At 38.3% G+C, this 27204-nt stretch overlaps 1 protein-coding gene across 1 annotated transcript; it reads right to left on the bottom strand.

Moving 5' to 3' along the window:
• Window positions 1-22923: 22923 nt before the first annotated feature.
• Window positions 22924-26215, bottom strand: LOC129024830 (E3 ubiquitin-protein ligase SIAH1-like). Its single transcript, XM_054472068.2, has one exon. The coding sequence runs from the start codon at window positions 25996-25998 to the stop codon at window positions 25165-25167; it is 834 nt and encodes a 277-aa protein (XP_054328043.1). The 5' UTR covers window positions 25999-26215; the 3' UTR covers window positions 22924-25164.
• Window positions 26216-27204: the final 989 nt, after the last annotated feature.

Genomic DNA, 27204 nt, shown 5'->3' with positions numbered 1-27204 from the left:
GAACATTCTCCTTATTTTAATACTTTTCTTGAATAAGTTTTCTCTTTACCTAAGTCTACATTTGTTTTTGCTTGACAGTTGTTAGCATCCCTGACTTGGTGGGTAGTTTTCCTTACTTTTGAGTGATTTTAATACTTTTTTAAAATACTTTTTTTGTCCCAATTTTTATGTTTTTACTCACTGCTTGTCAAAATAAAAGGATGATTCTTTTGTTTTAGAGATAGTAAACTATGAATAAAACCATGTGATGATTGGGATTCATATCAAAATAATGCTGATATTTGATTATTTCAGCCCTGTACCATTGAAGGTAGGTGAAGGGCATAGAGAGAAAGATACTTTTCTTGAATAAATGTTCTCTTTACCTAAGTCCACATTTGTCTTTGCTTGACAATTGTTAGCATCCCTGACTTGGTGGCATAGTTTTCTTGACTTTTGAGTGACTTAAACAACAAAAATTTATTTTCTCACAATTCTGGAGGCTAGAAATTCAAACCAACTCAAAGTGTTGGCAGATTTGATTTTTTCTCAGGCCCCTTTCCTTGGCTTGAAGATGGCTACCTTCAGGCTGTGTTCTGATAGTCTTCCCTTTGTGTGCTCTAATCTCCTTTTTTTTTTTTTTATAAGGACACCATTTATATTGGTTTAGGGCTCACTCATATGACCTCATTTTACCTTAGTTACCTCCTTAAAGGCGCTATTGCCAAATACAGTCATATTTTGAAGCAGTGGAGGTTAGAAGTTCAACATATATATTTTGGGGGGGACATAATTCAGTCTATAACAAGGATTATCAAGGATTAAGAAATACTTCACATGATTATATAAATTTTTAAACCTTTTCATTAGGAAGATATAAAGTATATACACTTACAGAGATAAAATTATAGTATCTCTCTCTCTATGCCCTTCACCTACCTTCAATGGTACAGGGCTAAAATAATCAAATATCAGCATTATTTTGATATGAATTCCAATCATCACATGGTTTTATTCATAGTTTACTGTCTCTAAAACAAAAGAATCATCCTTTTATTTTGACAAGGCCGTGATACCATCAAAATTAAAGATATTCTATAATTATTCCTTAGTATCATCAAATATTCAGGTGGTATTCATATTTCTCTGATTTTCTGTTAGTGTGTATGTATGTGTGTGTGTGTGTTGTGTGTGTGTGTGTGTGTTTGCTGTGTCTAAGCATCTTTGTTTGGATAAGGATCTAAATAAGATTGATAGGTTTTGTCTATTTGACATGTCTTTTAAGTCTTTCTATTTTTCCCTTTCTCTCTCAAATTTCATTTAATGCCTAGGTTTCTCCAGATGAAGAAATTGTTAATGTCATTTTACACAGAAAGAAACTGGATCTCGGAGATTTAGTAAACTTGCTTAAGGCTAAGTAGGAAATAATTGGCAGTGCCAGAATTGAAACCAAGTGTGTCCACTTTTATTGATTCTTCCTAATATCTTGTGACTACCCTTGCGTTGTCCCAATTTTTTTTTTTACTCACTGCTTAGCCTTATGACTTCTTGCCTTATTTATTTTAAAAGATATTCAGACACTCACATATCCTTTTTTAAAAACCCACATTTTAAAATATAGACTACAGATTATAAACACCCCTCTCCTCTCCAACACCCAAGTGACGTTTGTTTTAAGCTAGCAGTCTCACAGCGATGTTTGTAGCTGTAAACGTCAGCTGTTCTCAGCACTGTCTTGGGAACCTACTGAATCCACTCCCATGCCTAGTTGCATACAATTTTCCCCATGTTATGATAGGGATACATTCAAACTTTACCTTTACCCATTCATAGCCTTTGTTGCTAAGAAATGCACAATGCATAGGTGTCCTTGTATTGTATCAAGTCATTCGTGGCAAACATTAAGTTTTGCTTTAATACTAAAGTATAGATTTATTTTACAATTATTCATTGCATATTATGAACTCAAAACATTTGATCTTATTGTGTGATTTTACTTTAGAATGAAGAATTAATTTACATTATGCAATAAGCAACCCTAAAAACCTCATTTTTGAACAGAGGACAATACTATAGCACGATAAATTTCATAACAATAAAAATGTATTCTATAAAATGAAATCCACATATTGAAGCTGAATTTTAGTGTGGCACTGATGTTCAATGTTTCCTATATTTCTCTATTTGGACAAAACTGAATACAGGAAAATATACTGAAAATATACTCATGAATGTTGCTTAAAGGTAACTTGTTTAATTGCAATTATGTCCAAAAAATGGTACATGTATCTCCCAATAGGTATAACACTTTGCTTGACAAAAGTAGATAAAGTAGTAATAATTTTTAAATTAACAGGTAATTAATCTTGACCTTATGAAAAAACAAAATAACTTATTTCAAATATAGTTGAACCTAATGTCTGAAACCTAATAAGGTAGAAATATTAGTAATGCAATTGTTCTCATTTTAACTTTGGATCGTATTTATAATGTAATGAGAGAGCAAACAAGAAGAAAACTTCATAAAAACTGGCAGCAGGAAGTTTCCTTTTGCTTCTCAGAGAGTAAACTATAGCATAAATAAGCAAAGATTCAAACCCTAGCACCAACGCTCATCAGCCTCCTCACATAGGATGAGTTACTTAATTACTCTAGACCTCAATTTCTTTATTTTGAGACAGGAATTGTTCAATGAAGGCTGTGTAATGATATGTTTAACACCTTTAAGCCAGTTTCCGGCATATGATAAATTATTACTAAATTTGTTATCGTTGTTGCAGTTATTATTAATTCATCCGAGTAAAAAGAAATGGCCTAAGCATACGAGAAATAATACTATGCTGTACTTGATTTAATGTAAAGATTTTAAAGCACTAACTTTGGGGAGTTAAATGATTTGAAATAATATACTTACTGTCTCTTAGTCTTAGTTTTACAGAGTGGTTTCCCCCAAGTATCAATGGTTGAGCTGACTCAGAATATTCCAATAATAGCTGCAAATTTTTATCTTAAAGTTTAATAAAGAAACATAACAAATGTTTTTCAGGAATGCTTATGCTCCAGTGCCTAAATGGAAATTGCCAGTGGAAATACTGACTAAGTTTCTTCCTTCCAGCCATTATCTTTACAGCTGCTTTTAAGTAGATAGCTGCTTATATGGCGTTACATCAGTGTTGCTGAAGTGTCTTTCTAGAAGCCTATCTCCATCTGGCTTCAATAGATCTTAAAATGCCTGTCTTTTATGTGGATTAATGCATTGATGGCATTCAGAAAGGTTAGTGGGTTAACTACTTCGAGTAATGAAATAAATAATTGAATATATAATCTAGAAAAAGCCTTAGGAATTGAGACCAAAGTCTGGTAACCTTTAATAGAGTCAAAAAAGCTCAGAGCATGAGATATTATCCATGAGTATAGGTAGAGTCAGCACGAAGATAGCAAAGGTGTAAGTAGAGGTAGCTAAAGCAGGAGGTAAGGCTCCTAACAAAGAAGATTATATAGAGTTTTTTAAATTCAAATATACTTGATAACATTTTTACTAATTTACTTATTTTAATTATCAAATACAAATGTTATATATTTATCATGTACAACATATTTTGAAGAATGTATTCATTGTGGAATGGCTAAATCAAGCTAATTAATATATATATATAACTTTACATATATAATTATCATTTTTTGTGGTAAGAACACTTAAAATCTACACTTTTGGCAATTTTTCAGAATACAAGGAGACAACAGAATTTAAACAAACTGTTAACAGTTTTTGGAAATCCAGTCTTACATTTTGAAAATTGTTTAAAATTGTGTAATTATATGAGAATCTATATCATGTATTAGTTTTATGACTATCATGTGTGAAAGTTATTTTTCCTCATTAATTGAATGCAGTAGTAAGCTTAGGAAATCTGTTCAATTTACTGAGTGCTTCCTCTGTACTAGGAAACCTGAACTATTCTTATAAGTTACCTGATATAGGAAACTGGAGTATTGAGTCATGTATAGGACAGTATCCCAAGCAAATTAAAGTCTAACAAAAAAATTAAGTCAAAATGTAACACGTACATTAAAATATCCAGAAACATAATGTTCAGTATAGAAATTGTTATTACAGATGTAAGACCCTGGTATATGCATATAAGTATAGTAAAATACCATTCTTCAGTAAAATTATAAAGTAAGTCTGAGGTGCTATTTGTATATCTGAATATTGCACAATTGTTCATGTATCTGGCTCAATTGGGGATTATGGAAACTTAAATTTACATAATCATTTCCTTTAATGTAACACATTGAGTACTCCTACATTATTTTGAGTTATTTCTATCTACTGAATATGCTGAAAATATTTATATCTGTGAACTTATTTTTCAACATCTTAATTGGCACTAAATTTTTCTACTTATTTTTCACTCTTTGTTCCTATGACTTTATGCATGTTGAAGGATGATTTTGGTCTTTATGTTGTGGTTCATAGTATGCACATCATTTTACCACTGACCTTTCCCTCCATTTTTCTGCTGATGGTGTTGCTGGGATGGAAAAAGGTACAAAATACACAGGAATATGCATTAAAAGACTGGGTTCCACTTTTAGCTCTACTTGACTAAAAGAAGCATTTTTTTAAATTACTAAGAAAGTAATAATTTGTTTTCATGTTCCATATATTAAGCTTGCGTAGTATCCTCAAGTCCATATTACCACATTACTACAGCCAAACATAAACTTAAAAAACACTTAAAGTAATAGCTAACATTGTAAAGAATTAGAGTGATGTCACCAAGATGGCAGAGTAGACATTAACCCACTCATATCTTCTCACAACAATAAGAATTCTATGCCCATCCACAGTCAAAATTCTCTCTGTGGGAGCATCAATTTTCAGGTATGAGTTTGTGAAACCTTCATGGAGTCCAAAACCTTGGAGGGCTGTGTTGAGAGTATAGACCAATATACAGGTTTCTGATCCACTGACTTTGCTCCAGGATTCAAGCCCAGAAAAGTACCAATCCTTCAAGAAGCTTGGCTATATCACCTGTTTGGTCTTGAGCCTGCAACTAAAACCATTTTCTAAATGTTCAGATGGAATTGTGCACACTCATGCCTTGTGTGTGGAAAGGCTTATCTGTCTGTTGACATTGGTCTCAGCAGTGAACCTGAAAGTTGACCCTTAGCTCAGCTTCAGCCCCGCTCAGCTGAAGTACCTGGTCAGACTTGACTGGTTCACACAAGGACACAAAGGGAGACTTTCCCATATCTCACAGCTCTGGAGTCTGAGCTTCCTTGATAGTCTTGCCAACTTCTGTCCCACAGCAGATCCCTTGGGGACACAATCTTGGTCCCAGCTTCTCCTGCTTTAATTGGGGACCTATCCCATTTGTGCAGGGTCCACTTGGGAGATGCATGCCCCTCTGAGACAACAAGACTTGGCTCTCCATTCTCCATTCCACATCAGATCCTGAGGGGTCCCAGTCTCAGCTCTGGCCCCCTCACTGCAATTGGGGAGCTATCTTGTCTCTCCTGAGACCTGCTGGGAGATGTGTTCTTGCCTAGATCAGCAAGATGGGCTCTTCTAACCTCCAACCCACAGCAGATCCTGAGAGACACCAGTTCTAGCCCTTCCTGCTGCAATCAGCAAACTATCCCATCTGCTCAAGGACACGTTGGGAGATGCATGCCCCTCTTAACCAATGAGATAGGGCTCTCCAGACTCTGCCCTACAGAAGATCCCAAGGGAGGGTAGTCTCAGGATTGGCCTCTCTTGCTGCAGTCAGAGAACTATCCCATTTGTTCAGGGACCTGCTGGGAGACATGCACCCATCTTAGCCAAAGTGATAGGCACACCAACCTCTCTCCTATAGTAGATTCTGAAGAGCGCAAGTCTCAGCTCTGGCTCCACCTGCTGCAGTTGAAGAACTACCCCATTTGTGCAAAGACCTGATGGGTGATGCAAGCTCATCTGAGCCAATGAGAAAGGTCCACAAGCCTCCTTCTCACAGCAGATCCTGAGAGGTCCCAGTCTCAACTAAAGCCTCTCTTGCTGAAGTTGGGGACTGATTCTACCTGTGCAGAGACCTTTTGGGAGGCACCCTTGTCTGGGCCACTGTGTTTCTTTTGAACTCAGATCCCTGGCCAGCATTCCCACACAGCCCCAGTGCCCTTCTTAGACCTTCCCCAGGTCCATCTGGGTTGAAAATCTTTGTCAACCATGGAGTTCTTGTGAGAACTGTGATTAGCCTGGGCTCAGAGTGTCATCTAATGCTGAGATGGCTATAGCAGTCACAGGCTCAAGGAACTCATCAGTCAATCTGCTTTGAGTCCCTGGAAGACCCTCTGAAGAAAAACAGGCACAAACAAAGCCAGACTGTGATGACTAAACACCTAATCCTTTAATGCGTAGACTTCATTGCATGGCCACAAGCATCAAGAACATACAAGGAAATATGACCACCAAACAAAATAAGGTGGCAGAGACCAGCTCTAAAGTGATGGAGATATGCAATATCTCAGACCAAAAAAAATTCAAAATAGCTGTTTTAAGGAAGCTCAGTGAACTTCAAGAAAGCATTCTTAATAAATTCAGAAATTTATCATAGAATTAAATAATTCAATTATTAATTGTGGAGAGATTCAAGTAATTTTAAAAAAACAAATCATGGAGCTGAAAAGTACAGTGACTATAATAAAAATGCAATAGACAGCATCAATAGTAGAATTGATCAAACAGAAGAAAAAATCACTGTACTCAAAGATCGAATATTTGAAAATACATACAGAAGAATAAAGAAAGAAAAATTAAAAGAAAGAAACAGAACTTATGGGATCTATTGTACAACACCAAAAGAGCAAATATTTGGGTAACTGGAGTTAAAGGGGGAACTGAGAAAGACAAAGGAGAATAGAAAGCTTATTCAAAGAAATAATAACCGAAAACTTTTTAAACCTGGAGAAAGATATAAGTATCTAGGTATAGGGAAGCCAAAGGTCACCAATTAGATTCAACCCAAATAAGAATACCCCAAGGCATGGTATAGTCAGACTCTCAAAAACATGACTCAAAGACAAAAAAAGGATCCCAAAAGCAATGAAAGGAAGAAACAAATAACACATGGGAAATCCAATACACCTGGCAGTAGACTTCTCAGTAGAAATCTTACAGACTGAAAAGGAGTGAGATGATATATTCAGGATGCTGAAGAAAAAGTAAAAGCAATCTGTCACTGTAGCAAATCCTTCAGAAATGAAGAGAGACAGACTTTCCAGACCCTCCCCCCGACAAAAAATTCTGAAGGAATGTATCACTACTAGATGAGTCCTATACAAATATTAAAATGAATCCTTTAAACTGAAAAAGGATGGTAACATAATTGTTATAACGATATATTATGCAGTATAAATTATATATTTGCTTAGAAGACTAACAGACAAAGCTATTAGAAAAAATAAATAAAACAACTTATTAAGATATATGCAACTTTTAAAAAGATAATACATCATGACCAATTGGGTTTTATACCAGAGATGCAGGGACGGTTTAACATATGCAAGTCAGTAAATGTACATCACATAAACAAAATTAAAAACATGATCATCTCAATAGATGCAGAAAAAGCATTTTATAAAATCCAGCAACTCTTTATGACAAAAAACATCTTTGGATGTTCATTTTGAAGCATGATTTTTCTTGGCCCCTTTGCCGGACATGCAGCAGGGGCATCCTGTCTACTTGGCCAGCCATGCTCAGCCCCTTGCGGGAGGGAGCACATGAGCAATGAGTGCGGGGGTCCAGCTGGCCAGTCCAAGTGCCAACACAGAAGCAACCTCTGTGCCGGGCCCACAGCCAGACCAGGTGTGTAAGTTACATGGAGGGAAATGCAGCAGCACCCAGGCAGGGGAGCACATGATACGGAAGCCCCAGAAGGGGTGTTACTGTGTTAATTAGCTCTTTTAGTTCCACCATCCACAGCCTGATGAATGGTGGCGTGTTAGCAGCTCAGTTGGCCTCTTGCCCCATCGTACAGGGATGCTGCCATCCACCAGTGAGGGCAAAAGGCCAGTGCAACAGTCTTTCAGAGTACCCATGCTCTGTGGGTCCCAAGCTCTTGTCCAGCATCCAAGAAGAATAAGATCACGCTGAGGATCAAAGGGTGATGAAAGCAGAGGATTTTATTGAGTGATGGAACAGCTCTCAGAGGAGAGGGGATGTGGGGGCGGGGGTTGTTCCCCCACCCCCACAGTCAGGTGGTTTCTCCCCGTGTGGCTGGGTCCCTGGTTGTTTATAGACTCAGAATGGGGAGTGTATGCTGGCTGGTTTGTGAGTATGCAAAAAAGGTTAAAGTGAAGATACCACTCAAAGGTGGGCACAACAGTGTAGAAAACCAATTAGGAAAGGGTAGGTATATGTAAAATAGGTGAAAGGTGAGGATCAATCAGAGGAAGGCATGCCAAACGGGAAGGTTCTCAATCCTGTGAGGATTTAAATTGTAGCTTAGCTTTCAGGCTTTAAACTGTCTTCCTCTTGGAGGTGGGGTTTCACAGGAGATCTGCCCCTATCTGCCTAGGCATTTGACTGCCACCTGTCACTATCAATTTCTGAGGGCTCCTGTGTCATATAAAAATTTGATTAAATAAATTTGTTATACTTTCCTATTGTTAACCTGCCTTTTGTTATATGAGCGTTGGCCCTGATCCTTATGCTCAAGAAGGAAAAGTATCACATCTTTCTCCACCTACAGTCAACATGCTATTATTAGGTCTCTAAAACTTAACCACTTTATAACTGCAAGTTTGTACACTTTGATCAACATCTTCCGCGTTCCCTCTCTCCCACAGCCCCTAGCCACCACCTTACTACTCACTGCTTCTATAAATATGACTACTTTACATTCCAAGTATAAATGAAATCATACATGTTTGCCTGTGGACAGACAGTTAGATTGTTTCCAACATACCATCTCTTATTAATGTTGAAAGAAATTTAGTGACCATACCACCACAGGAAATGTTAAGGTATTATCCAATGTAGATTACTGCTTTTTCCATTTTCTCTTTCTTCCCACTGTTCTCTTCTTATGTTAGCAGGAAAATGCCTAGAAGTGATGGCCAGATGATTATACATCCCTTTAAAAATAATTCTCTAACATGATATGGGTATATAGGGATTTTGGACTTCATTTGTCTCCCACCCTCTACTAGCTCATTTCATTAGAAAGCCTGGAAGGATGATGCCAAAAGTTTCACTGAAATCTAATTTGTATTTTGCTAGCTTGCTCCCATCACCAGTGTTGTTTACTGCATAGTTGTAAAAGCATAAAAAACAATCAGGTGCTACTTGTCTTTCAAAACAAGTTTTGGTTGCTACAAAGCATCGTATGATCTTTTAGGTGAGAGGAATGGTGTGCAAAATGAGGGTTTTGATCTACCGTGAAGAGAGTAGATTAGGTTTTCTCAGATCCCTTCATGGTCCTCAAAACTCTCCTTTTTGCTTTTACCATCTCTGCTTTCCAAGGTGGTCTGATGTTTTATACCAGTTTTAGCTGCCTTCATGGTGTTACCCTCCAGGATTCGTGAGCACTAGACCTTTTCTTTCAGCCCCCTGATCCTCAAATCAAGATATGTACTAATTCTAGTCCCAATTCCAATTTAGATGAATGGCTAGAGATAAATCTTTAGTGTTAATACATCAATGAATCATGACACATACTACATTTTCTGTTATTACATGAAATGATCTGTCCTTTGACTATCATGCCAGAATTGGCCTCCAGACTAATACTTGGCATATAGCAGCAAGTATCCAGCTATTACTAAAGAGAAGAAACAATGCATTTCAAAAATAAAATGGTTTCTAAAATATTAAAAACATACTCAGTAGTGTAATAACAGGAGTATAATAAAACATAAAATACATAAGAACCATCAAGGAAGATTTAGAAACCTGAAGAAAAGTATACAATGGCATACATTCTGTCAGGCTGAAGGAAAGACACTCCTACAACTCCAGTATTTTCCATGAGGCCCATATTTAATTGGCACAACATTCACTTTTAATTCTTGATTATGTATTATAGACTTAGTTCTCCCTGGGAATATAAGTCAGGCTGTAGATGCTCTACTGAATATAAATTCAGGTTGCTTTAGGAAGAAAGGCTCTAATGGTTAATGAATCCACCTGTAGAAGTCTTTACATTTGAATTCAGAACTACCAGGATATATTTTGCCTGTATATTGAGAAGATAAAACTCTTCGTGTGTGTGCATGTGTATGCTCACATGTGTGTGTTTGTGTGTGTGTGTGTCTTGCTTGGCAAATCAAAAATAATTTGTATATCTTGTGAGGGGTTATTTACAGTCAAATGAAAACATGATTTGGTAGGCTTTTCTCATGTATAGTATTTAGATAAGAATTTAAGATATAGGGGTTTGTTATAAAAAACTATTTTATTCAAACATCATACATTTTTTAGAATGTCTTTTCAAATTCAAATACTCTTCAAAAATGCTTTTCTAATATATAAGGAATAAAACATCCTATTTAAATTTGTAGGGTTAGAAGATCCTTCAGCGATTCTAAAACTTTAAAATCAAAGGTTTTACATGGAGACTTAGGAAGCCACCTTCACAGTGCAGTGCATCCAAGCAGGTGATTACAGTTGCATTTGATACCGGTAAAACATACTTGACTAAAACACATTGATAAAACTAAGATAAGCTGATGAATGGAGACAGAAGATAGATAGCCATGTAAAGTTTCTCTAATTATTGAAATATTGAGGCTTCATTAATTATTCTGCATTAATTATCTTGCACTTGGCATTGCCAGTGCAAGATCTATAAAGAAATCTATAAGTGGCTGTAAGCTCCACTTACACACCCTGTTTGTGCAGTACTTCCAATGTTGGTGACAGTTCTCAAGTACTGTCATTATCCTGCTGAGAAATGCTTCCCTGGGAATGGTGAGTACAGTCTCTGAGGCATACAGTGATTTGTAGCAGGATTATTGAGGTATAATTGACATACGTTAAATCGCTCATATTTAAAGTATAAAATGTGAGAAGTGTTAACATTTGTATAGCTTCATGCAACTATCGAAACAGTCTAAATCAAAGCAACCACTCTGGAAATTTTCCTTGTGTTCATTTGTAAACCTCTCCCTTTCTGCTTCCTTCACGCCAATCTACCATTTCCTCAGGCAACGAAATATCTGTTTTCTGTCACTAGAGTATACACTTTCTAGAATTTTATATAAATGAAAACATACAGTGTGTACTCTCTTTGGTCTAGCTTCTTTTATTTGACATAATTATTTTGAGATTCATTCACATGTATCAATAGTTCATTTCTTTTATTGCTGAGTAGAATTCTATGGTATCAGTATACCAAAATTTGTTTATTGTTCTGCCTGTTGATAGACATTGGGGTGTTTCCAACTTTTATAAATTACAAATAAAGCTGCTATGTACATATGGTTATGAACATACAAATCTCTGTACAGATATATGCTTTCATATCTTTTGGGTAAAATCCTATGGATGGTATATGTATGTTTAACTGTTAAGGAAACTGCCTGGCAATTTTCCAAAGCGGTTCTATTTTTCATTCCTACCAACAGTGTATGGGAATCCAGCTCCTCTACATCCTTGGAAATAGTGTGGTTAGTCATTTTAATTTCAACCATTTTAATAGGCGTCTAGTACTACTACATTTTAATCTGCATTTTCTTAATGAATAATGATGTTGAATACCTTTTAATATGATTGTTATTCACAGAGATACTTTGGTAAAATGTCAACTCAACTATTTTTCCCAGCTTTAACTGAGGTTTTGTTTTCTTATTGTTGAGTTTTGATATTTCTTTATATGTTTAAGATAAAATTTATTTATCTATGTTTTGCAAATATTTTCTCTCAGCTCAGGGCTTGTTATTTCACGGTCTTAACTGTGTTTTTTTGAAGAGAACTTTTACATTTTGATGAATTCCAATTTATCTTTTTCTCTTCTATGGATCAGGAAGAGCATGTAGTTTTAATAGGGACCTGAACTAACACTGCTTTGACATTTTGCTGCAGAAAAAAAAAACAAAGCCTATGCATTTGTTCCTAAAACAAAACTGTTCCTAAACAAACATGTTCCTAAAACATTACTGTTTTCTATAACATAATTCTGAATCCTGTAGATTTTAATAATCATCTTTTGTTACACATGGTATCTCTGTTATGCTCATTTCATGTTAACAATGTGGTATAGAAAGAACAACAAGTACAACCAATATATTTACAAAAAATAAAAAAAGAAGGAAGAAGAAAATTAACTTACAAAGCTAGAATTATGGCTGCCAATCTTAGGTACTTAGATCCTGGGATTCTAGATAGCCATGAACCTCATGTGCTTCCAAGGATGTTGACAAAGACTCCATGAGATTCTATCCTTGTGAGAAAGCTAAATTAGATGAATTTAGTTTTGGTTTATTAGGTGGTTTTAACTATAGGATGCTTAATAAACACGACCCTTAGGAAATAAAATATGTAGCATACAAGTTTTGTTCAGGGGTGGTAAAAATACCCCAAAGACATACTTTCAAGATTACCCTACTTTGGGGAGAAATTATAAACCTAAAACTGGTGGGGGATGATTGTTGTATTATGCACAGTAAAGGCAGATGTAACCTACCAATACACTAGATTATACTATCACTGTTCACTATCAGCCATACAATTTCCTTCTCTTCACATTATTTTTGATCCCCTATTGGAGGGTAGATAAAGTGTAAGAAAGTGATTTAGACATAAGGTTAAAATATAGATAAAAGGAGATGAAGAGAGAAAAGAAGGAAGAAAGCAGGAAAATGGTAAGGGTAGGAGTATTAGAGGAGGCTTAGGAGGATCCTTCAGGGTTTCATCTTTAGTCTCACTACTCAGAGTTTACAGAGTAGTATGATATTAGAGAAACAAAACTTTATTAAAATTCATTTGATCCTGTGTAATATAATGTGTATAGACCAAATACTCATCATCAGCAACAACAAAAACTTCTCTACAGAATTAACCTTCTTCCATGAAATTGACAAGTTGATGAAATCGAAGTCATACAGAGATTTTTCTTAGCGGTACTCCTCCTTAGTGATAGGGAGAGGAGAAGCATGAAGCCAGTGGAGGAAGCTGGGTGGGTGTGAGGGGACCAAGTGCAATAATAGCAAAGACTGTCAGATTTTCCTGTTCCCAAGGAAACTGGCTTTTGAAGGTTTTCTAAAAGAGAAAGTAGTTTAGGTGACCAATGAGCACCTTTTGAATTATTTTGCTATTTTTACCATTAAAATCCTATTTATTCTGCAGCAGATTTGGTGACATTTGCACATGACTTAATATGTCCTTTTTAGTATTCTATGCCAGGGGAAGATATACGCCTTGGCCACTTAGTAACTGCATGATTTGGGCTGTTAGCCAAAGCTTCTCTAAGCCTCAGATTGCTCAGCTTTAAAATGGGTGTAATGAGTACCTCATATGTTTATTGCAGGTGTAAACTAAGAGGGTGAATGGGAAGTATTTAGCATATGCTTGGCACAGGACAAACATTCAATAAATATTTTAATAATTGTATTTAATAGAAAAATCACTATTGTAAAATTATGTTTCTCAGCCTTAAACTTGTGTCTTTATATGTAGATTTTAAGGAATAGGAGAAAAGAGAAAAACAATCTCTAACTTAAAAAAATGATTTGTTTACTAGGGAATTTTTTTTCCTGATTTAAAAGATATGTGTGTTTTTAAAAAAATAAACAACGTTAAAAAGTGTTTAGCAGAAAAATACTTCATTTGTCAAAATAAAATCTTGTGCTACTGAAAATCTTAATAGCTACATTTACTATTCCTATTAGATTTTTCCCCAACACTCTCTTTAGATAGACTGAAAATCTCCTTTAATTAAAGAAGAGATTTACATTCTCTTATTACGATTATTCTGCTACACATAAGCCTTTTTCAAATCATTCCAGAATTTTTCCATGACTCTGAAAAACTTAAGCACCCTAGCCAAGTTTTTATGTATTTCTGTTTCCTTTTGAGTAAGATTCCCATGGTCTGAGTAGTGGAATACAGGGATTAAAGTAATCACATTTACACTCCTGTGAAAAAACATTAGTGATCAGTTTTCAGGAATATTTTTTCCTCTTATAAACATTACCACAACATTTGGTTTGAGGTTCATTGCAGACAGGTTTCTGGGTTTGTTGTTATTCTTTGTAATAATTGTACAAGAAGCAGACTACCTGCCTCTTTCATAATACTTCATAACCAATAAAGATCCAATTAAAAGAGCAATTGTTTAGAAATAAAATTAAAATGACATTGCCAAGAAAAAAGGTTTTTCATTGGAAAAACATTATGTATAAATTAGTGGCATAGTTCAAACATACATTGTTTAAAACCTTTTTGTTTTACTAAAATATAAGCTACTAAATATATCTATAATTGCTTCTGTGACTATGGAAGCTCTTTATTCATTTATTTTTTAAAGATAAATGCCTAATTTCTCATTTAGATTTACAATATGTGGTCTTGTTATACTCATCTAGGGCTTTTTAAGTGTTCTACAAATGCTTATCCAATTTCTATTTCTTAGGGATGATAAAAATGCAATACTGGAGTGGCTGGCAAGATGGCCGAATAGGAACAGCTCTGGTCTGCAGCTCCCAGCAAGATCAACGCAGAAGGCAGGTGATTTCTGCATTTCCAACTGAGGTTCCCGGATCATCTCACTGGGACTGGTTAGACAGTGGGTGCAGCCCATGGAGGGTGAGCCAAAGCAGGGTGGGGTGTCACATCACCTGGGAAGTGCACGGAGTCGGGGAACTCCCTCCCCTAGCCGAGGGAAGCTGTGAGGGACTGTGCAGTGAGGAATGCTGCATTCTGGCCCAGATACTACGCTTTTCCCACGGTCTTTGCAACCCACAGACCAGGAGATTCCCTCAGGAACCTACACCACCAGGGCCCTGGGTTTCAAGCACAAAACTGGGCGGCCATTTGGGCAGACATGGAGCTAGCTGCAGGAGTTTTTTTTCATACCCCAGTGGTGCCTGGAATGCCAGTGAGACAGAACCATTCACTCCCCTGGAAACGGAGCTGAAACCAGGGAGCCAAGTGGTCTAGTTCAGCAGATTCCACCCCCACAGAGCCCAGCAAGTTAAGATCCACTGGCTTGAAATTCTTGCTGCCAGCACAGCAGTCTGAAGTCGACCTGGGATGCTCAAGCTTGGTGCGGGGAGGGGCATCTGCCATTACTGAGGCTTGAGTAGGTAGTTTTTCCCTCAAAGTGTGAACAAAGCCACTGGGAAGTTCAAACTGGGTGGAGCCCACCGCAGCTTGGCAAAGCCAGTGTAGCCAGACTGCCTCTCTAGATTCCTCCTCTCTGAGCAGGGCATCTCTGAAAGAAAGTCAGGGGCTTATAGATAAAACTCCCGTCTCCCTGGGACACAGCACCTGGGGGAAGGGGCAGCCGTGGGCACAGCTTCAGTAGACTTAAAGGTTCCTGCCTGCTGATTCTGAAGACAGCAATGGATCTCCCAGCGCAGCGCTTGAGCTCTGCTAAGGGACAAACTGCCTCCTCAAGTGGGACCCTGACCCTCATGCCTCCTGACTGGGAGACACCTCCCAGCAGGGGTCGACAGACACCTCATACAGGAAAGCTCCGGCTGGCATCTAGTAGGTGCCCCTCTGGGATGAAGCTTCCAGAGGAAGGAATAGGCAGCAATCTTTGCTGTTCTGCAGCCTCCACTGATGATACCCAGGCAAACAGGCTTTGGAGTGGACCTCCAGCAAACTCCAGCAGACCTGCAGCAGAGAGGCCTGACTGTTAGAAGGAAAACTAACAAACAGAAAGGAATAGGGGCAACATCAACAAAAAGGATGTCCACACAAACCCCATCCAAAAGTCGCCAGCATCAAAGACCAAAGATAGATAAATCCACAAAGATAAGGAAAAACCAGAACAAAAAGGCTGAGAATTCCAAAAACCAGAATACCTCTTCTCCTCCAAAGGATCACAACTCCCTGCCAGCAAGGGAACAAAACTGGACAGAGAATGAGTTTGATAAATTGACAGAAGTAGGCTTCAGAAGGTGGGTAATAATAAATTCCTCTGAGCTAAAGGAGCATGTTCTAACTCAATACAAGGAAGCTAAGAACCTTGAAAAAAGGTTACAGGAATTGCTAACTAGAATAACCAGTTTAGAGAAGGACATAAATGACCTGATGGAGCTGAAAAACACAGAACAAGAACTTTGTGAAGCTTACACAAGTATCAATAGCCGAGTCAATCAAGCAGACGGATATCAGAGATTGAAGATCAACTTAATGAAATAAAGTGTGAACACAAGATTAGATACAAAAGAATGAAAAGGAACAAACAAGCCTCCAAGAAATATGGGACAATGAGAAAAGACCAAACCTACGTTTGATTGGTGTACCTGAAAGTGACAGGGAGAATGGAACCAAGTTGGAAAACACTCTGCAGGATATCATCCAGGAGAACTTCCCAACCTAGCAAGACAGGCCAACATTCAAATTCAGGAAATCCAGAGAATACCACAAAGATAGTCCTCGAGAAGAGCAACCCCAAGACACATAATTGTCAGATTCACCAAGGTTGAAATGAAGGAAAAATGTTAAGGGCAGCCAGAAAGAAAGGTCAGGTTACCCACAAAGGGAAGCCCATCAGACTAACAGCGGATCTCTGCAGAAACCATACAAGCCAGAAGAGAGTGGGGGCCAATATTCAACACTCTTAGAGAAAATAATTTTCAACCCAGAATTTCATATCCAGCCAAACTAAGCTTCATAAGCAAAGGAGAAATAAAATCATTTACAGACAGGCAAATGTTGAGAGATTTTGCCACCACCAGGCCTGCCTTACAAGACCTCCTGAAGGAAGCACTAAATATGGAAAGGAAAAACCGGTACAAGCCACTGTAAAAACGTACCAAAGTGTATGAAGAAACTGCATCAACTAACGGGCAAAATAACTGGCTAGCATCATAACGACAGGATCAAATTTATGCATAACAATATTAAATGTAAGTGGGCTAACTACCCCAATTAAAAGACACAGACTGGCAAATTGGGTAGAGTCAAGACCCATCAGTGTGCTATATTCAGGAGAACCATCTCACATGCAAAGACACACATAGGCTCAAAATAAAGGGATGGAGAAATATTTACCAAGCAAATGGAGAGCAAAAAAAGAGCAGGGGTTGCAATCCTAGTCTCTGATAAAGCAGACTTTAAACCAACAAAGATCAAAAAAGGCAAAGAAGGGCATTACATAATGATAAAGGGATCAATGCAACAAGAAGAGCTAACTATCCTAAATACATATGCACCCAGTACAGGAGCACCCAGATTCATAAAGCAAGTTCTTAGAGACCTACAAAGAGACTTAGACTCCCATACAATAATAGTGGGAGATTTTAACACCCCACTGTCAATATTAAACAGATCAATGAGACAGAAAATTGACAAGTATATTCAGAACTTGAACTCAGCTCTGGACCTAGAGGACCTAATAGACATTTACAGAACTCTCCACCCCAAATCAATAGAATATACATTCTACTCAGCACCCTGTCCCACTTATTCTAAAATTGAACACATAATTGGAAGTAAAACACTACTCAGCAAATGCAAAAGAACAGAAATCATAACAGTCTCTCAGACCACAGTGCAGTCTAACTAGAACTCAGGATTAAGAAACTCACTAAAAACCACACAACTACATGGAAACTGAACAACCTGCTCCTGAATAACTACTGGGCAAATAACGAAATTAAGGCAGAAATAAATAAATTCTTTGAGAACAAAGACACAACATACCAGAATCTCTGGGACACAGCTAAAGCAGTGTTTAGAGGGAAATTTATAGCACTAAATGCCCACAGAAAAAAGCGGGAAAGATCTAAAATCGACATCCTAACATCACAATTAAAAGAACTAGAGAAGCAAGAGCAAACATATTCAAAAGCTAGCAGAAGACAAGAAATAACTAAGATCAGAGCAGAACTGAAGGAGACAGGGACACAAAAAACCTTTCAGAAAAATCAATGAATCCAGCAGCTGGTTTTTTGAAAAGATTAATAAAATAGATAGACTGCTAGCCAGACTAACAGAGAAGTAAAGAGAGAATAATCAAATAGGCACAATAAAAAATGATAAAGGGGATATCACCACTGATCCCACAGAAATACAAACTACCATCCGAGAATATTATAAACACCTCTATGCAAATAACCTAGAAAATATAGAAGAAATGGACAAATTCCTAGACACATACACCTTCCCAAGGCTGAACTCGGAAGAAGTCGAATTCCTGAATAGACCAATAACAAGTTCTGAAATTGAGGCAGTAATTAATAGCCTGTGAACCAAAAAAAGCCCAGGATCAGATGAATTCACAGCCGAATTCTATCAGACGTACAAAGAGGAGCTGGTACCATTCCTTCTGAAACTATTCCAATCAATAGGAAAAGAGGGAATCTTCCCTAACTCATTTTATGAGGCCAGCATCATCCTGATACCAAAACCTGGCAGAGACACAACAAAAAAAGAAAATTTCAGGCCAATATCCCTGATGAACATCAATGTGAAAATCCTCAATAAAATACTGGCAAACTGAATCCAGCAGCACATCAAAAAGCTTATCCACCACCATCAAGTCAGCTTCATCCCTGGGATACAAGGCTAGTTCAACATACGCAAATCAATAAATGTAAACCATAAAGAGAACCAATTACAAAAACCATATTATCATCTCAATAGATGCAGGAAAGGCCTTTGATAAAATCCAACACCCCTTCATGCTATAAACTCTCAATAAACTAGGTATTGATGGAACGTATCTCAAAATAATAAGAGCTGTTTATGACAAACCCATAGCCAGTATCATACTGAATGGGCAAAAACTGGAAGCATTCCCTTTGAAAACTGGCACAAGACAAGGATGCCCTCTCTCACCACTCGTATTCAAGACAGTATTGGAAGTTCTGGCCAGGGCAATCAGGCAAGAGAAAGAAATAAAGGGTATTCAAATAGGAAGAGAGGAAGTCAAATCATCTCTGTTTGCAGACGACATGATTCCATATTTAGAAAACCCCATTGTCTCAGCCCAAAATATCCTTAAGCTAATAAGCAACTTCAGCAAAGTCTCAGGATACAAAATCAATGTGCAAAAATCGCAAGCATTCCTATACACGAATAATAGACAAACAGAGAGCCAAATCAAGAATGAACTCCCATTCACAATTGCTACAAACAGAATAAAATACTTAGGAATACAACTTACAAGGGATGTGAAGGACCTCTTCAAGGAGAATTAAACCACTGCTCAAGGAAATAAGAGAAGACACAAACAAATGTAAAAATATTCCATGCTTATGGATAGGAAGGACCAGTATCATGGAACTGGCCATGCTGCCCCAAGTAATTTATAGATTCAATGCTATCCCCATCAATCTACCATTGACTTTCTTCAGAGAATTAGAATAAACTACTTTAAATTTTATATGGAACCAAAAAAGAGCCCATATAGCCAAGACAATACTAAGCAAAAAGAACAAAGCTGGAGGCATCACATTACCTGACTTCAAACTAAACTACAAGGCTACAGTAACCAAAAGAGCATGGTACTGATACCAAAACAGATATATAGACCAATGGAACAGAACAGAAGCCTCAGAAATAATGCCGCACATCTACAACCATCTGATCTTTGACAAACCTGACAAAAACAAGCAATGGGGAAAGGATTCCCTATTTAATAAATGGTATTGGGAAAACTGGCCAGCCATATGCAGAAAACTGAAACTGGACCCCTTCCTTACACCTTATAGAAAAATTAACTCAAGATGCATTAAAGACTTAAACGTAAGACTTAAAACCATAAAAACCCTAGAAGAAGCCCTAGGCAATACCATTCAGGACATAGGCATGGGCAAAGACTTCATGACTAAAACACCAAAAGCAATGGCAACAAAAGCCAAAATTGACAAATGGGATCTAACTAAACTAAAGAGCTTCCGCAAAAGAAACTATCATCAGAGTGAACAGGCAACCCTACAGAATGGGAGAAAATTTTTGCAATCTATCCATCTGACAAAGGGCTAATATCCAGAATCTACAAGGAACTTAAACAAATTTACAAGAAAAAAAAAAACAACCTCATCAAAAAGTGGGCAAAGAATATGAACAGACACTTCTCAAAAGAAGATACTTATGTGGCCAATAAGCATATGAGAAAAAGCTCATTATCACTGGTCATTAGAGAAATGCAAATCAAAACCACAACAAGATACCATTTTGCACCAGTTAGAATGGCGATCATTAAAAAGTCAGGAAACAGCAGATGCTGGAGAGAATGTAGAGAAATAGGAATGCATTTACATTGCTGGTGGCAGTGTAAATTAGTTCAACCATTGTGGAAGACAGTGTGGTGATTCCTCAAGGATCTAGAACCAGAAATACCATTTGACCCAGCAATCCCATTACTGGGTATATAACCAAAGGATTATAAATCATTCTACTATAAAGACACATGCACACGTATGTTTATTGCAGCCCTATTCACAAGAACAAAGACTTGGAACCAATCCAAATGCCCATCAATGACAGACTGGATAAAGAAAATGTGGCACATATACACCATGGAATACTGTGCAGCCATAAAAAAGGATGAATTCATGTCCTTTGCAGGGACATGTATGAAGCTGGAAGCCATCATTCTCAGCAAAATAACAGGAACAGAAAACCAAACACCGCATGTTCTCACTCATAAGTGGGAGTTGAACAATGAGAACATGGACACAGGGAAGGGAACATCACACACCAGGGCCTGTCGGGGGGTGGGGGCCTAGGGGAGGGAAAGCATTAGGAAAAATACCTAATATAGATGACGGGTCGATGGGTGCAGCAAATCAGCATGGCACGTGTATACCTATGTAACAAAACTGCACATTCTGCACATGTATCCCAGAACTTAAAGTATAATAAAAAAAAGCAATACCAATTAAACAGGTGAGTTGGAGAAAGGAACCAATGACTAATTATATGCTAGATATAAAACTGACTAGAATTAAAAGAGAATGGAAAATATGCACTTTTAATTCTTGCAAGCATGTCATAGTATTTGAATTAGTGATTAGGCTTCCTTATTATAAAGTCCACAAATTTTGTGTGACATGTGTGGGTTTATCCAAATATTGCTTTTCTCTAACTGCTTTGTAACTTTTTTAAGTGATGAAAGCAAATAATCACATATCACTTAAATTTTTTTTAAAAACAAATTATACTGTGATACAACTTACCAACTAGGAGACTTTGGTTATGAATCTCTCACCTAAAGATGAACGCTCCAAGTCTCAGTTTCTTTGTTAGGATTGTCCAAATGAGGGTTTTGTTTTTTTCCCCTGAGCTGCATTACTTACAAATTGTACCTCTCATTTGCCACTTTTCATGCATTTCCCTGCATTGGTGCTTTTCTTTTTAAAATGTGTACTTTATACACTGTTTTTTCATCGACTTTTATTTTAAGTTCTGGGGCTCATATGCAGGATGTGCAGGTTTGTTACATAGGTAAATGTGTGCCATGGTGGTTTGCTGCACAGATCATCCTGCCACCTGGGTATTAAGTCCAGTATCCATTAGCTATTCTTCCTGATGCTCTCCCTTCTCCCACCTCCCTAACAGGCCCCAGTGTGTGTTGTTCTCCCCCAGGTGTCCAGGTGCTCTCATCGTTCAGCTTCCACTTATGGAATATGCTGTGTTTGGTTTTCTGTTCCTGCATTAGTTTGCTGAGGATAACGGCTTCCAGCTCCATCCCTGTCCCTGCAATGGATATGATCTCATTCCTTTTTATGGCTGCATATTCCCTATTCAATAAATGGTGCTGGGAGAACTGGCTAGTCATATGCAGAAAACTGAAACTGGACCCCTTCCTTTCACCTTATACAAAAATTAACTCAAGATGGATTAAAGACTTAAATGCAAAACCTAAAATGATAAAAACCTCAGAAGAAAATCTAGGCAATACCATTCAGGACACAGGCACGGACAAAGATTTCATGATAAAAGCACCAAAAGCAATTAACAACAAAAGCCAAAATTGACAAATGGGATCTAATTAATCTAAAGAGCTTCCGCACAGCAAAAGAAACTATCATCAGAGTGAACAGACAACCTACAGAATGAGAGGAAATTTTTGCAATCTACCCATCTGACGGAGGTCTAATATCCAGCATCTATAAGAAATGTAAACAAATTTACAAGAAAAAAAACAACCCCATTAAAAAGTGGGCAAAGGACAACATGAACAGACACTTCTCAAAAGAAGACATTCATGCAGCCAATAAGCATATGAAAAAAAGCTCAACATCACTGATCATTAGAGAAATGCAAATTGAAACCACAATGAGATACCATCTCACATCAGTCAGAATGGCAATTATTGAAAAGTCAAGAAACAGATCCTGACCAGGTTGTGGAGAAAAAGGAATGCTTTTACAATGTTGGTATGAATGCAAATTAGTTCAACCATTGTGGAAGACAGTGTGGCGATTCCTCAAAGATCTAGAAGCAGAAATACAATTTGACCCAGCAATCCTATTACTGGATATATACCCAAAGGAATATATATCATTCTATTATAAAGATACATGTATGTATATGTTCATTGCAGCACTATTCACAATAGCAAAGACATGGAATGAGTTCAAATGCCCACCAATGATAGACTGGATAAATAAAATGTGTATTTTATACACTTCTTAAAGACGAGTCCATCATTGCTGCTAGAGCCGTTTACTGAGCCAAGCTACAACATTTATTCTCTTTACTTTCTTTTTCAATTTGCCATATATTCTTTTAATGAGAATTATGAAAGACCAAAACAGTTTTTGCAAAGTGACTTTTTAAACAAATGATTTGCTTTTAATTAAGTTCTGTGCATGACAATGCCTTTACAATCAATAAACACAAGAACAAATTTTAAACGTAATTTGTCCAAGATACTTGTAAAAGGAATGATTTTCTGTATTTATAAACATCTATTTATTCTCTAAGCTTTCAAAAATTAATCTCAAAGATATGACTCATCTGTAGAAGAGAGAAAGAGACGAAGACCATCTTATACATGTTTTAAATAGCTTTTGGTAATTTTTCCGATGTCACCTTTACTTTCTGGAACTCCTATCTTCACAAAACAGCTGATTTTAAAATATTTCTGGCTGGGCATGGTGGCTCACACCTGTAATCCCAGTACTTTAGAAAGCCGAGGAGGGTGGACCACCTGAGATTAGGAGTTCAAGACCAGCCTGACCAATACAGTGAAACCCCGTCTTTACTAAAAATACAAAAATTAGCCAGGTGTGGTGGCGGGCGCCTGTAGTCCCAGCTACTTGGGACGCTGAGACAGGAGAATTGCTTGAACCCAGCCAGGAGGCGGAGGTTGCAGTGAGCCAAAATCTCGCCACTGCACTCCAGCCTGGGCGAAAGAGTCTCCCTCCAAAAAAAAAAAAAAAAATTTCCAATCAACCAGTTAATGGGGGAAAAGAGAACATGTATGGAACATATTATAAATTTTACCATAAACAATTATGCATATCAAAAGACACTAACTTTAAAACGGTACAAAAAAGTGAGATGAAACCTGAATTACAGAACAGAAAGTCAAATCTATTTAATGAAAAACTAGAAGAAAAAACTAGCAAATACACACAAAAAAACCCCACATAGTAGCACTATGTATTGACTCACAAAGCGGAAAAACAGTGGTCCATGACCACTCAAAATGGCTTGTCAGTTAAAGGAAAAAAAAACAAAACAAAGCCAAGCTCGGTGGCTCACGCCTGTAATCCCAGCACTTTGGGAGGCCGAGGTGGGCGGATCACTAGGTCAGGAGATCCAGACCATCCTGGCTAACATGGTGAGGGGGTGCCTGTAGTCCCAGCTACTCGGGAGGCTGAGGCAGGAGAATGGCGTGACCCCGGAAGGCGGAGTTTGCCGTGAGCCGAGATGGCGCCACTGCCCTCTAGCCTGGGCGACAGAGCTAGACTCTGTCTCAAAAAAAAAAAGAAAAAGAAAAAAACAAAACAAAACACACACACACATACACACACACTCACAGACCCAAAAACAAAACAAAACAAAACATTATTTTTCGACAATACAATCCATCTACAACACAAAATTCACATTTTATAATGCTTTCTTAGTGCAAAATATGCTCATCTTTATATATACTAATGTTACTACATACAACTATTTCCTGTATTCAACAGCCTTTCTATTTACCTCTATGTGTTGAGCTTATACTTGTGAAGAGTTTCAGGTTGGCAGGCAGATGGGTGGCTTATTTTCTGTGAAATTAAACAGTTTTAAACACTGGCGCCACTGCACTCTAGCCTGGGCGACAGAGCTAGACTCCGTCTCAAAAAGAAAAAGAAAAAGAAAAAAAAAACCCAAAACACACACACACATACACACACACTCACAGACCCAAAAACAAAACAAAACAAAACATTATTTTTCGACAATACAATCCATCTACAACACAAAATTCACATTTTATAATGCTTTCTTAATGCAAAATATGCTCATCTTTATATATACTAATGTTACTACATACAACTATTTCCTGTATTCAACAGCCTTTCTATTTACCTCTATGTGTTGAGCTTATACTTGTGAAGAGTTTCAGGTTGGCAGGCAGATGGGTGGCTTATTTTCTGTGAAATTAAACAGTTTTAAACACTGGCGCCACTGCACTCTAGCCTGGGCGACAGAGCTAGACTCCGTCTCAAAAAAAAAAAAGAAAAAGAAAAAAAAAAACCCAAAACACACACACACATACGCACACACTCACAGACCCAAAAACAAAACAAAACAAAACATTATTTTTCGATAATACAATCCATCTACAACACAAAATTCACATTTTATAATGCTTTCTTAATGCAAAATATGCTCATCTTTATATATACTAATGTTACTACATACAACTATTTCCTGTATTCAACAGCCTTTCTATTTACCTCTATGTGTTGAGCTTATACTTGTGAAGAGTTTCAGGTTGGCAGGCAGATGGGTGGCTTATTTTCTGTGAAATTAAACAGTTTTAAACACTGGCTAGAAAATGTTCCACTGCCATTTCAACACATATCAATAACTACACCGATGCTTAAATCGCCATTTTCTGCAAAAAGCAGCGCAGTGTTGGCGTCAAAGATTAAGCAGTCTCTATTCTTAATGGCTTTTGCTATGTCGTCATGAATAGATAGAGGAGTCGCTTCCCAAGTCAGTCGTCGCCGATTACTCTTTAGCTCAAGTCGGTAAGCAAAATTTTCAGCTTCCTTGCGTGTTCCCACCAGCTGTACAACTGCGAAGAACTGCTGGCCGCCATTGCGATCTTCCTGTTTCTGCAAGACTATCATGAAGTGAACGTCAAAACAGGACTGTATCATCACCCAATCGAAAGCGCCAACAAGATTAATGCTGGTAGCAAGGAAAATTATATCCTCTCCCTCTATTGTTGTAATGTACTCATGCATATTCGTCAGATGAGGCATTATAGCATCCACAGTGCCTTGCCATTTACAGAGAGTACCAGGGCACGGGCAGGAATAAAGCCTAAACTCACAGACTTCTTCGTGATCTACTTTTTCTGTGTGTGGCAGAGTGATTTCACATCCCAAACAGGCATATCTACACGGGAAAAGTACAAAGTTAGCCACTTTCTCCATAGCCAAGTTGCGAATGGATCCCAAGGGGCCACGGCAAGTTGGACAAGATGTGAGCTTTGAGTGACAGCTTCTACAGACAAGATGGCCTCTCTGACACTGAAGAATTGGTGGTAACGCATAGTCTAAGCAGACCGGACACTGGAAGATACTTGCCAAGTCATTGTTGGATCCAGTCGTGTTAGACAGGGCAGGCGCCTTCTTGGGTGGCGACGAGGTATCTAATGCAGCAGTCTGTTCACTCATTTCTGCAGGCGGAGAGCTGTCCTCAGACCTCGGTCCCGTCACCAACGTATTCTGTCACCAGTCACTCCAACAATGCCACCGCGGACAGCACCACTGCCTGCCTCTTGGCGATGATGAAACAAACGGGACACCCTGGGCCTCCTCAGTCACACTGTAGAACGCCCCTAGCAAGAGCCGCCAAGCTCCCCACCAGCCGCCATCACCTCGTGACTTCTCAAGCCCCGCGCCCCACCGGCCAACGTCATCTCGCGAGTCCTTGAGCCTGGCTCCCCATTGGCCGCAGTCATCTCGCGAGTCCTCAAGCCCAGCTCCCCAATGGCCATCATCTCGCGAGTTCTCGAGCCCGTGTCCTCACCGGTCACCGTCATCTTGTGAGTCCTCAGTGCACTGTGTATTACTTTTTTTGGGGGGGTTTGAGATGGGGTTTCGTTCTTGTCACCCAGGCTGGAGTGCAATGGCGACATCTTGGCTCACTGCAACCTCCGCCTCCCGAGTTCAAGTGATTCTTTACCTCAGCCTCCTGAGTGCTGGGATTACAGGCACTGCCACCACGCCCAGCTAATTCTTGTATTTTTAGTAGGGAGGGGGTTTCACCATGTTGGCCAGAATGGTCTCAATCTGTTGACCTCGTGATCCGCCCCTCTTGGCCTCCCAAAGTGCTGGGATTACAGGCGTGAGGCACTGCACTGGGCCATTTTTTTTTTTTTTTTTTTTTGGTGAGATGGAGTCCCCCTCTGTGGCCCAGGCTGGAGTGCAGTGGCGTGATCTTGGCTCACTGCAACCTCCGCCTCCCGGGTTCAAGTGATTCTCCTGCCTCAGCCTCCTGAGTAGCTGGGATTACAGGCACACGCCACCGAGCCCGGCTAATTTTTATATTTTTAGTGGAGACGGTGGGTTCACCATATTGGTCAGGCTGGTCTCGAACTCCTGACCTCGTGATCTGCCCGCCTCAGCCTCCTAAAGTACTGGGATTACAGGCGTGAGCCACCATGCCTGGCCGGTGCATTACTTTCTAACGGAAGCTATCACTATTTACAAATAAATAGCTTGAGAATTGCTTACTAAGTCCTAGAGATCAAACCAGAACTTACTGCTTTACATTTGTTTTTGATGCTATAATTACCCATGAAACTTTCATTTGAATATTTATAAATGAGGGGTTCAATATTCAGGGATTTTTTCTCAGTAGCAGATGGTTTTATGCCT

This window comes from Pongo pygmaeus, chromosome X (assembly GCF_028885625.2).
Source record: "Pongo pygmaeus isolate AG05252 chromosome X, NHGRI_mPonPyg2-v2.0_pri, whole genome shotgun sequence".
Classification (NCBI taxonomy): domain Eukaryota; kingdom Metazoa; phylum Chordata; class Mammalia; order Primates; family Hominidae; genus Pongo; species Pongo pygmaeus.
This window is presented reverse-complemented; position numbering and strand designations above follow the sequence as displayed.